The sequence below is a fragment of the Lissotriton vulgaris genome, chromosome 8 (assembly GCF_964263255.1).
Source record: "Lissotriton vulgaris chromosome 8, aLisVul1.2, whole genome shotgun sequence".
In the NCBI taxonomy this organism is placed as follows: domain Eukaryota; kingdom Metazoa; phylum Chordata; class Amphibia; order Caudata; family Salamandridae; genus Lissotriton; species Lissotriton vulgaris.
In genome coordinates, this window is record NC_141696.1 from 882,358,064 (window position 1) to 882,371,184 (window position 13,121).

The window sequence follows — 13,121 nt, forward strand, 5'->3', positions numbered from 1 at the left end:
AAAAGCACATCAAACTTTTGTGAATGATTTGAGAATGTCACAGTTCATGTAAACAAAGTATTAGCCTGTTCAAGCTCACCCAGGACTTTTTGTAATTAAATACTGAACATACTCAAATCAAACAAAAAAAAGTAAATTTCTATATTCCTGGTAAAGCATTTGCTATTCCATTCAGTACTTTTTCAATTAGTCAAGAGCAAATACTCTTATGGGACATATAATAGAGAATGTGTCTTTTTTGTCACCCTCTCAGAGTCAAGAACGAGCACAACTGTAAAATTGGAGTGTCACAAGAGATTTATTGATTTTTACAAGGCTCTTTCCCTTTTCCCCTGCTTCAACCCTGGTAAAAGAAGGTGATGAAACCATCAACTACAATGGTCGCCCATGGTGGATTGAATGCAGGACCAGTCCCAAAGCGCAGCAAGGGTTGGTCAAAGCTAGGAATGGTTGGCCACAAGACCTGATGAAAGGCCAAGTCCTGCAACCAATTCTCATTGTACACTGACAAAGACTATGCAGAGTGGGGTTTAGTTGTCCATGGTGGGTTGAATGTAGGGTCTGGACGCAGTCATCCCTTACTGCACACTTTATAGACCATGCGTCACATGGGGTTGAAACTCGCAGTTGGTTGGATATGACCAAGCCCTGGTCTCAGCAACTCCTAGTACCCTTATGTCCCATTTGCCCACTACCCAGTCTTTTGCTCCTATGCTTCTGCCCTCAGACGTTTCTGGCTCCACATCTAATGAACCTGCTTGTGAGTTCTTAAGTGCACAAGTATGCCATAATGCAATGCAAAACCGTTGCCATCTCTCTGTTTAAGTTGTACCCATTATGTAAACTGTGATTGATGAAGAGGTTCCGTCTAGCATCTGTTGATGTGCTCTATGACTCCTGTTTCCATAGCATCAAGACATGCCTGTTGCTCCAATTACAGCTAGATAATTACTGCAATAACACCATCGTCAATCTGTGAAACAAAAACAGACAGAAGATATTGAAAGTTAACTGTTTAAGGCGAATCACAGGCACATAATGCAAAGGCCTTACCTATTAATTACTAGTGGAACCTTCATCATGTTGTACACTGATGAAACTTTGATGACTGAGACCAGGCATTTGCTTCATGATCTTGAACTGACATGTCTACAATTTCTTTCCGTGTCAAAGAGGAACAGAGTAGTGTTGGCGCAGAAGGGGATGTTTTTCCACATTGTGGGTGCACAGATGGGAGTAAGAGTGCCTTCTGATGTTTTCTTCTTGGATTTTTTTGTTTTCTATCTTCAAAGGGCCTGGCTCCTGCTGTGGCGCCGTTCACTTATCATGCTCAATTCCTTGAAAAAGTGTGTTGCTGTATCTTTCCTGGTGGCCTTATTGGTGAAACAACTGGTCTAGTAGACCACCCAGTCCCTTGGGGGTTGCCATAGTAGTTCCTGCAATTAGGGGTGACATGGCTAAACTTCTTAAAGACCTTGAAGAGATATGCTTCAGACTAAAGGCTGTATTTTATTAGTGCCATTAAGGAGTGGGAGAGACCAAAGAAGATGGTATTGCCTCTCCATCCACATGTTAGACAACCAGTGAATTGTTGCTCTGAAATCTATGTCTGGACGGAAGGGCTTCACTTTGTGTTCAAGAGAGAGATTGTACCATGTTGTTCTGGCTTTTCTTGGTAAATATGTTCCATGAAGATAAGGTTTGTATCAAGGTTAAATCCAAGTGATTGTTTATTATGTGTCAGCTGAGGTGAAGCTCCATGTTTTTGTCTCATAGGCAGATTAAAACTGCAGTTGTTCTGAATATCCCATCCACCGTACTACAAGTACATTATACACTACTGCACTTGTAATAAGGCGGATGGAACATCTGTTATGCAGTGACTGATTAGCCTGTTCACCAAACTCTAAATGAGACCCCATAGCATTTGGTGGGTTACTCATTACATAGGTCCTTCACATTCAATTATGGATTAGTTTAAGCCAGGATCAGTAAGTTTCCATGTGATAGTTGAATATGAAGCAATGATGGACTAGATTAACACTCTGCACAAATAGGGAGTTTCTGGGATTTTGTATTTCTTACTTGTATGAACTAATGGTGATCCGCAATGTTAGGTGGTCTCAGAAAAGACTGTCAGGTTTCCAAACTGTGGATCAGTGTTTGACGGTTGATAGTGTCAAAAGTTGTTGAAAAGTTAGGCGTGATCAGGAGGCAGCTTTTATTTCTGTCTTGGTGAGGATAGTGTCATCAACTAAAGGAAGAGTAGCTGTCTCTGTTCTCCAGCTATGTCTGAAACCCAATTGACAGGCTTCTTGCCGACCTGCTTCTGCAGATAGATAGTGATTGCTTTCTCATTTCATTTTTTCTATGAAGAGTAGGAGGCTGGCTGGGTGGTCACAAACATTGTCATTTGGGCTAGGGTCAATGTTTTTGGCAGGAGGAGGATTGGACCTGTCATTGGGAATGCTCATTGGATAAGGAACAAGTTGACAATGTTGAGGCCAGGCTGTGAATACATCTTACAAACAAGTCATAAAGATGGATTTGGTGGGATGTCATATTGGTATGAGGTAGTCTTTAGTAAATTTAAGATGTTAGTAAGTTCAACCTCTGGAGTGGAGCAACAAGAATAGCAAGTACTATCTGGATGGCAGGGTGTATCAAAGTCTATTTCGTGTTGCTGAAGGAGGATCTGATTTTGTTGATCTTCACTGTGATACAGTGATTGAAGAAACTGATCATATCAACTGAATGTGGAATTGGTGGGGCAGGGAGTGGATTTATGTAGTAATTAATGGTCTTCAGAAAAGCTTTGCAGGTTGCCTTGTTAATGGTAGGCTTGTGAAATGTGGTTTTCCTTGTAGTAATGAAAGATCTGCATGAAAACAGGACACTTTGAGTTGAGTGAGCATGTTAAGGACACAGATCCATCCCCAAGTATTTTCTTGAGAGTATGCTTGGTCTGTGAAAGTTCTTGGTTGTAGCAGGGTGATGAGAATGTAGGCCTGGAGATCATGTTTGCAATGGAGCATTGAGTTCTACATGGTATTACAGTGTTGAGTACATTAAGGCACGTGTTCACATGTGATGTTGGCAGGACGGAGATTGGTTTGTGAGTTCTCAGAGGACATCCATTGGAAGGTTATTTAAGGAGCACTAGGTCTGGTTTTATTTCATTATAGGTTTCATTTAACATTTGTCATACTGATAAAGGTGTCCATCTGTCATTGGTCACCAGTGAAGGTATTCATCTGAATTAGATGTCAACTCCTTTTAGAGATTACTTTACATTGACATCTACTGGCAGAGTGGATCAATGTGAATGTGTCAAATACTGTACTTATAGTAAACTTTCCTGCATGTTCCACTCAGTACATTTCCAGTCCCCACTATCACCAATTAGGACATTACTTAATCAAACCCATAGTTCTTTCAGTTAGGCAATTTAGATGTAGATAGTCTGACCAAATATGTGACCTACTACAAAAGCCTACAACTACAGACACACGTAATGTAACATGTTTAACTTAAAAGAAAACCAATCAGGGTCTATCCTTAAAAACCTGATTTTAGATAACCACACATGGGGCCCGATTGACGGAACTAACTTAAGACAAAATCCTAAACTTAACACCTTTACTCATTTTGTTATTCACAGAAGGCACTTACTCATTCTGGTGTTCATAGAAGGCACTTACTCATTGATGAGTAAGTGCCTTCTGTGAATACAAAAATGAGTAAGTGCACTTACTCATTTTGACATTCACAGAAGGCACTTACTCATCAATGAGTAAGTGCCTTCTGTGAATACCGAAACGAGTAAGTGTCTTCTGTGAATACCTAAATGGTGGTAAGTTTAGGATTTTGTCTTAAGTTAGTTCCATCAATCGGGCCCATGGAAAATGACTTGTGTAAAATTGGAATAAAATATAAATCAGTAGGAGATAGTGGATAACAAAAAACTATTTTGGGGAAACAAGTTTGTCTCAACGAGGCATCAAATGAAAACTACCAACATTTTAAGAAGGTATACAGATACCTTATCCTAGTGGTTTGACACCAAACACTACAAACGTGATGGTGCTCGCATTTTTAAATAATGTGACAGTTAACTGGCGGCAGTGTAGAACTACAGACCAATTTCTATTGAATGTTTCCAATTAACACACTGGAGAGATTAATCACTCACCTAATACAGGCACAACTCTTTCTTGTATGCACAACAGTCCAGCTTCCAGGCCCTACCTCGAACCAACAGCCTAATATCAAAAGTCTATCTGCAAGGTTGTGATTCTCAATATCACAGGTTTTGCAACTGTGAAAGGCAAACCACTTTATACTACAGGTACAATGAAAATCAGAAAGCCATTCCGACTCACAGTGTGCACTTGGTGCCTCACTTCCAAATTGTGAGCCCAAGTATTAATGGTTTGTGATTGCAACTGAGGTTGCACAACAATGATTGGATAAGGATATCCGAAAGAGACAGCTTCCAGTTTGTGAATGTAAGCTGTCAGTATTAGGGGCTGGGTTGCAGAGGCCCACGGGCCTGCTGCATGCTCCCTTCCATGCCATTTAAAAAATTGATACTTTTTCCAGCACCAAATCAATGGGTAATGATCATAACGGCAATTAAAAAACACTGATTGGATACCAACTGATAAGGTAAAACTTACATTTTGTGAATGCAGGCTGTTGATATCAGGGATTGAGAGATCTCACCTCAATGCCATTCGCAGAATGCCTGAGTTTTTTTATAGCATGCCGTGTCCCTTTAACAGACAGGCGCTGGAATAAAAAAGTAAGGGCCTCATTTATGAGACTCTTTGCACATCCGGAACGTCACTTTTTGTGAGGTTCGTGGTGTAGAAACCTGCGATATATTTATCAGGCAGCACTAAGCCACTTTTTTGGGCTTAACTCTGCCTAAGAAACATCGGTGCCTTTAACACAGTGTTCAGCATTGAAGGGGCGTGCAATGGGTGTTGCTGGGGGCATTCACAGCAACATCAATGACCTTTTGACACTGCCCCAGATTTACAAAAAATTGTAAATCTGAGGCAGCGAAAAAAGCTAACGCCTCTTCAAGGAAGGCCCAGCGAGAAGATATATCTTTACTTCTCCTTGTTTTTCCTTTTTCTTTTTGCGCTGCTTCTACAGCACACATAGAAAGAGGAAAAAGCCTCTTGTGATTATTTTTGCACAGAAAGGTTTCCCTTTCTGTACAAAAATTATCATCCCCGCAACGCAGGCACCCTTGCACCATGGTGCAAAGGTGCCTGCATTGTTGCACGGCAACCCATTGTGCGCTTGCGCAGGGGAAAAGGACAGGAATGCACCGTATCTTCTAGATACGGTGCATTCCTGCCCTTTTCTTTTGCCGTAGGGAAGCGCAGCAGGATGTCGTACTGCGCTTCCCTACGAATAAACCTCATAAATGAGGCCCTAGGGATTTTACTAATTCAAATCTTGACATGGAGGGCCGCTGCTCTCACAGGTCTCCCATCCATGTAATTCTAGCCTTTTCTGTGGGATTAGAAAAAAGTATTCATATTTCATTACTTTTTTTCTGTAAATCCTACAAAAAGATAATTTAGCGCTCTGGTGTATATGTGAACTGTTGCAGGACAAAAATAAACATTGGATCACATCTGCTCTGCTGGAGGATCATGTGTAATGTCTGGGTGTTGGCTAATTTACATTTTCAGGGGTGTGGGGTGTTCTAAAATGTGTACTAGCCCAAGGGATGACATGCTTTAGAAATACATGTGTCCTGTAAAAAATGTACTTGTGCCATTTGTTGCTCTGCAATAAGGAGACAAAAGATGGCAGAATTTTCATTACATCAGCGCTCTGAGAAGTAGTCTTTCTGATTATGTAGTGGCTCTTATTAGGTGAGGTCTGGACACTATCAAAGCTCTAAGTATGTCAAATTTCAGATTATTTTGCACTCTGAACAGACCAGACAGCGGTGGCCAGCACAGGTAAGCACAGTGATGGGGGAAGTCGACAGACGACGGAATAGGTATAATCAAATAAATAATGAATATTTATTCTGTTGGTTTCCCCTCCAGCTACGCCTTGTCCTGCCCTACCACGCTTACCTGTGCCCTCCCCCTGCTGAGACCAGAACCTTATTTATGTCAAATATTTGAATATCCACAGACACTGCTTATGCAGATGGACGGTTTATAAAAGGGCATTATTTAGACTTGTTTACTGTTCACAGTATGGCACTCAGAATGCGAACAGATTTATTACAATGGAATTCTGATTACATCAGAGCATATATAATTACTCTAATTGTACTACTGCGTTGAGGCGTCAAGATGGCGGTCGCACTATAAGAGTACTCCGGACCCCCTCCGTCATACTCCTTGCACCCGCCGTCAGCAGCTGCTGCTTACCTCCTTCTAATGCCTGCGGAGCTTCCTCGCATCTTCAGCTCTGATCCGATCCCTTTTGCAGACGGATCAGAGCTCCAGTCGCCCAGGAGTGCTTCTATTTATCCTGCAGCCTCGGATCCTCAAGATGGCAAACCCGCTGGCGCTCCGGCCCTGATAACTTCCCTAGACGGCCGGGCTCCCCCGGCTGCACTGAGGTGGCGGCGGTATCGGGGGTCCATCTGCTTGCCCCCGGCGCTGGAGATTGCTTGGAGGCGGGCCTTCGGTGCTGGAGTACTTCTCGGTCCCACCGGCACCAGACCTCTTGTGGGGCGACATGAAGGATTGAGCTGAGGGTGAGGCGGCTGCCACGGCTCGACCAGACCGGGGACTTCAATCGGCCACTTGATTCAACCTGCTGCCCCCAGGGACTACTCATGAGTGCCTCCTTGAATCAGCCACCTGACCTCGGCTGCCACAGTCGGGCAGCAGCGCAGGGAGCGGGCCCTCTTCTGGCCCTTCCACGTGCCTCCACCCCGGCTTGGCGCCCAGTTGTTTCATCGGGTGAGCCGGTGAGATGGGGGCCCACCGCTGTCACCCGTTGGTTCCGGAGAGGGGCGCTGCTTCTGGGACTTGCTGGTGTGGACGGGGGAGCTGTGGGCCCCTCATCGGTGTGGCCTCTGTTGGGGCCTCCCCCGGTGCAGACGCCCGGGCCACCCTGGGCCCGAACCCACCAACTGTCTTGCATCAGCGTGGGTGCAATGGCCTCACCGCTGCCGCCAAGGCAAGTGACCTTGAACGCGTCCGGGACTCTCCTGTGGCCTACACCAACATCGCGCCGGGAGTGGGGTCTGGGAATGGGGACCGTCCATCATGTCGGGTGGCGGTGAGGGGGGTAACATTGGTGACCCGCCACCCTTTCTCCATCGTTATCCTAATCCCCCTCCTCGCAGTCCTGGGCCTACTCCTCAAAGCTTCCATTGATGTTGGCCGCTGACCTTGAGAAGGGCACTGCTTTTGGGCCACCTGGTGTCGCACGTGGAGTTGTGGACCCCTCATCAGTACGGCCTCTGGTGGAGCCTTCCCCCGATACTGAAGCCTGAGCTGCCCTGGGCTCAAACCCACCCACCATCGTAAACCTACATGGGTATAACGGCCTCCCTCTGCTGCCAGGCGATTGGTCCTGGGGGCGTATGAGACTCTCCTATGGCCCCACCATCAGGGCACCGGTGAGTGGGGTCTGGGGTTGGGGATCGGCCATCATGCCGGGTGGTAGTGCCAAGGGGTAACATTGGTGCTGCTGCCGCCCCTTCTCCTTTGTCTTAATTCCCCCCTTTCACAGACTACTCTTCTCATCAGGGGGTGCCTCCCTGTGATTGACAGGCGAGATAAGTTGGGCCTCACCTGCTCCGGCCGGCCCGTGTCGGCGGACGAGTTCAACACAGATCTCGGCTCCTCCTTGGCCCCATCTGACCCAGGCTACTCTCTTGGAGACAAAGTTGACTTTGCTGGAAGAGGGGACCGTGCTGTGAACCCATTGTTATCACTACCGTCTGGCCCGGCCTAGCCGCCTTCCACTGGAGTGAGCTGTACGGACCCGCCAAAGTCTGCGGGCCACTGATTCAATATTGGTTCTTCACGGTGGACCTGAGGGGGTGGACCTGAGTATTGATGGTCTGGGTAACCGGGGGTCACCCACCTCCTCTTTGGGATCGCTGTTCACCCCCCTGCCAGTGCCGTGGCCGGACCCTGTCCTTGGTGGCGATGGGCAGGAATCGCACCCTGCAGAACCCTACTCCTCCAACCCAAACCACAAGGGACCAATTTACCACATCAGACCGAGATCCTGGAGGAGGGGCATCTAATGTTCCTGTCCCCGCTGGGGGTGATCTCTCCACCATCCTTCAGGCAATAGGTGCGTCGCAGGCCTCAGTCGAAAACAAGATTGGCGAGGTGAGGTTAGACATGACTCTTATTCGCCAAGACCTGCGCAATGCCACGGGGCAAATTACGGAGGTGGAATCCCGTATCTCCACGGAAGAAGACGACATCGGCCAACTTAAGACCCAGGTGGCTCGCCTCCATACCTCGGAGCTCCACCGACGAGCCGAAGACGCCAAAAACAGGTCGAGGAGAAACAATCTACGCCTTACAGGATTTCCCGAAGGGGTTGAGCAAGGCCATGTGGACACGTTCATGGAGAATTGGGTGCGTTCCTGGATGCCCAAAGAGTCCCTCTCGCCCTGGTTCGCCATCGAGCGTGCCCATCACTCCCTGGCCCCGTGACCTCCACCTGGGGCTCCCGCCAGGCCCATTATATTGAGGGTCCTCAATTTCTAGGACAGAGACATCATTCTCAGGGAGGCTAGGGTGCAGGGTCCACTGATGTTCCAAAGCAACAAGATCATGGTCTTCCCAGATTACACCAGGGAGGTGAAGGCCCAGCGTCGAACTTAGGATGAGGTCAAACAGAAACTCTGCAACCTGGGTCTTCGCTACGGTCTCTTTTTACCGGCCCTGCTCAGAGTTGCTTTTCAAGACAAGACATTCTTCTTTTACAGCCCCCAGGCAGCGTGGACCTGGCTCACGGAAGAACGGCCCCTCCTGAATCGGCCGGTTCCCTCCCCTACCCAGCGGGACTCCGCAGCCCCACCCAAACTTGCCTAAACCCCAGACACACCAGACTAGGTCCCGCAGAAAAAATGACCATCGTTGGGAGGGTTCCCGATCACCGGGTGCACCATCCCAGCGCCCTACCTGTCATGCTTAAACTCAGGGGTCTGCCACTCCCAGCCCAACTACCTCCCTGGTTGACTTGAGCCGTATACCGTATCCCTCCGAGACCTTGCGCCCTGCTATATCCGACTCCGACCTGTCTAGGATCCCTGCGCTTCGTGGAACCGGGGAAGACGAGGGACATTGAACTCTGGCCTAAAGCAGGGGCTCCCTATTTAATCTCCCAAATTGCTCCTGCACCCAATACTGTTATCTAATCTATTCACTGGGAGCGATCCATTTTCAATGCAACCACGTTTTGCGAACTGCCTCATATCACAGTTCCTGGATTTATTTGTATTTCCTTGTTGCATATTTGTCCTAAAAGTATTTGCAGCTGTTGACAAATTTCTTATCCGACTCTATGGAGAGGGGTCTATCTCAGCCTGGTTCATGTTCTGCTAACCGTTTTAGCTTAGCTCTTAGACCCATTGGTGGGTTGTTGTTTTGAGTTGTTTTCCTTTCAGGGCAACAGATGCTTCATCTTCAGAAGTGTAGGGTGGGGGGTGTTTAGGAGCGTCGGAGGGTGGGTAGACCGTTGTCTCCCAACTGTTTGTTGTTTTTAGCCACCTACGGGCCGCCGTTCTTTGTTCTCTTGGTATCTATCTATGCATGTATGCCATTGACGACGACATGAGACTTGCCGGACTGCACAACTTCTACCCAAAGGCCACGGCCGTGGGACGCTGCCTCTCTTGGGACCCGGGGCTGCTTGCGCTTACACTACTTCTTCCACACACTTTCTACCTCAATGATGTCCACCTTACATAGATCCCCCCCACATCCTGTTGTGGAACGTCAACGGCCTACTAGACCGCAAAAAACACACTACTGTTCTTGGTAGCGCCCAGCGACAAGCGCCTGATATCTTGTTTATTCAAGAAACACACCTTCTGGTTACACTATGCAACTTCTTTGCCAGGTATGGGTTTGACATGGTCTGGCATTCTGGTTTTACACAGGGTTCCCGGGCGGTTGCCTTACTGCTTCGGAAGGGGCTTCTGTTTACCCTGACGCAGGCCGAGACGGACACACAAGGCCGCTATGTGGCCCTGACACGTAAGATCGAAGGACACCCTTTTAATCTCCTGTGTGTATACATCCCCCCCCGCCACCACGGCCTCTGCCCTTCACCGTCTTACACTTGTAGTCTCCTCCTTCCCACAGGGTCTGACGGTCATTGGAGGCAATTTCAACGTTGTTCTGCAACCATCCCCCGACACGACAGGTACTCCATCAGCGTCCCGCCTTACCTCTGCTAAACGCCTATCTGACTGGTCCTCTGCTTTGTGTCTCTGCGATGCATGGAGGGTGTGGAATCCCCGCCGAGAACAATATACGCACACTTCGGCGGCCCACCATACCCTCTCTCGTATCGACTAGCTCCTGTTACCATCTCCAGACTGTCAATTGATGTCCAGGGCTACTGTTCTGCCCTGTGGCATCTCGGATCACTCCCCCATGTCCCTCCGTCTCAGGAACTCCCATAATGGTACCCGTATGGTGTGGAGGATGAATGCCTGGTTCCTGCAGGATGCAGAATTCGTTGATTCCCCCAGGCAGGAACTGAGGCAATATTTTTCGACTAATACGGGTCCGGTTTCTTCGCCGGGAACATTGTGGGAGGCCAGCAAGGCCACTATACAGGGGTTGCTCAAGGTTTGGTTCACGCGAAGCACACGGAACAGACCGCCCGACTTGTGCAGTTGGAGGCCCAAGCAGCACAGCTGGAGAGAGCCCAGGCTTACACTGACAGTGACGACTCCGCTCAACAGCTTACACTGATCCGCAAAGAGATCTGTCAGATTTCGATGGAGTCCGCTAAAATGCTATGGCGCTCCTCCGTGGCTCGCGTGTACGGTTGGGGCGATAAAAATGTCAAATACATCACAATTTAGTGTCATACCCCAAAGCCAACCGCATTATTCGTGAGATCCGTGATGAGACCAGTGTTCACTATGTCACCTCTCAGAGACTTTAGATCTTCACTTCAACCCGGAGAAGATACACTGGGCCATTTAATTTTTACACTCAGGCAAGACGCTAGGGCCCGACGGCTACCCCCAAGAATACTATGGGACCTACCGTGACATACTGGTCCCATACTTAGTGGAATTGTTTAAACATGTAATGGACACAGGGTCCTTCCCCCCCAGAGCCAGATATGGCCATAGTTGTGGTCCTCCCAAAAACACAGCAGCCCTCCCTTGCATGTGCAGATTACCACCCCATCTCCCTCATAAATACTGGGGTAAAAATGTTTGCCACTGCCGTGGCCCAGCGACTCTGCCCCCATTTGCAAGATTTGTTTTTTTGCAGATCAATGTGGCTTTATGCCTGCTCGGGGGACCCGACACCGCATACGCCACCTTCACCTTGCCCTTGCACACCGCCACCACCTCACCACGAATCTGGCCCTGCTTTTCATTGATTTTGAAACGCATTCGATATGGTCGATGGGAGCTATCTAGGAGACGTGTTAGAGGTGATGGGTTCATCCCCCATTTCGACACCTTATCCGGGTCCTATACTCCAGTCCTAAGGCGAGGGTACTCATTAATGGCGTGCTTTCGGAGATATTTCCCATTCAAAGGGGCACACGCCAGGGCTGCCCGCTCTTGCCGCTCCTATTTTCGTTAGCGATGAAGCCCCTGGCCTCCCTCATCCGACATGACCCCACAACCCGAGGTTGGGCCTGGGACCCTTGACAGATCGATAAGATCGCCCTATACACTGACAACGTCCTCCTTTTCCTGGTGGACCCCGAGGACTCAGGCCCAAGATGCTTGGACGCCCTCTCTGCCTTTGAACGGGTCTCCGGCCTCTGGCTCAACCCGGCGAAATCCACACTGGTTCCCCTACACTCGTCCTGGGCTTGCTTCGACTGGCAAACGACCATTCCCCTGCGAAGGCAGTCATTCAAGTACTTGCGGGTGTGGGTCGCCCTCCTTCCAGAACTCAAATGGGCCCTGAACATTACGCCCCTGGTTACCAAGGCCAAAGCGGATCTCAAGAAATTGTAGTCCCTCCCTCTCAACCCCCTTGGCAGGAGTGCCCTTTTTAAAATGATAGTCCTCCCCCGTTTTTTATACATCTTACAAAATATTACCCTTCACCTCCTGGGGAGCTGGTTTCGGGAACTAGACAGTGCCCTCACCCAGTTTTTATGGGGTGGGTTGGGAGGCCGCGACTGTCCCTGGCACACTGCTGCATACCTCGCTACGATGGGGGCATGGGGTAACCAACCTCTACTACCTGGACACGAGGCTCGTCATGATCCACGACTGGTTCGCAGGTGGCTGGTCTGACCCGGCGTACCGGGTGGAACTCAAGTCATTGGACTTCCCACAGTTCCAAGCTTACCTGTATTGGTCCCCATATCACAGGCCCTTCCCCCGTCACCCGAACGGTGCGTATGGCCTGGCGCACAGCCCTACGCCACACAAAATGGGCCGGGAAACTCACCAGGCAGACGTCTTTGTGAAGTGTTGTTTGGCTAAAGGAGATCTTGTCTCTCCGATACTTCAGCCGATGGGACCACATCGTGATCTCCCTGCTAGGAAACGTCTGGGTAGGGGACCACATCAGATCGTTTGCAGATTTACAGCAACGCTATTCCCTCCATTCCTCCCAATTGTATAAATATTTACAGCTAAGGCATGTCATCCAAGTACATATTCCGTCTCCCACCTCCTTCCCGGAATTCAGCCCCCTTGAGGCCCAAGTGACGATGGGGAACCTGGGCAGAGTGGGGGGTGTTGCGGATTTACCGCTCCTTAGTGAACAATGGCCAGCATTCATAGACTTGTTACGTGCCCGCTGGGAGGGGTGGTTGGGTCCTCTAGAGGACGCGGACTAGAGAGTCGCCCTCATGGCCCCCAAGACCTTGACGACCTCCTCCAAGTTGCGTCTAGTCCAACTCTATTACCTCCATACGGCTTACCTCACTCCAGAGCACCT

General features: G+C 48.8%; 1 protein-coding gene across 1 annotated transcript in view; it reads right to left on the bottom strand.

The window, feature by feature from the left end:
- Nucleotides 1–281: 281 nt before the first annotated feature.
- The window catches only part of LOC147698137 (uncharacterized), a 910,572-nt gene continuing 897,732 nt past the window's right edge, over nt 282–13,121 (bottom strand). The window contains exon 9 of the mRNA XM_086933401.1: nt 282–973. Within this exon, the coding sequence (XP_086789527.1) occupies nt 969–973 (5 nt within the window). The 3' untranslated portion in view covers nt 282–968. The remainder of the gene's footprint in view (nt 974–13,121) is intronic.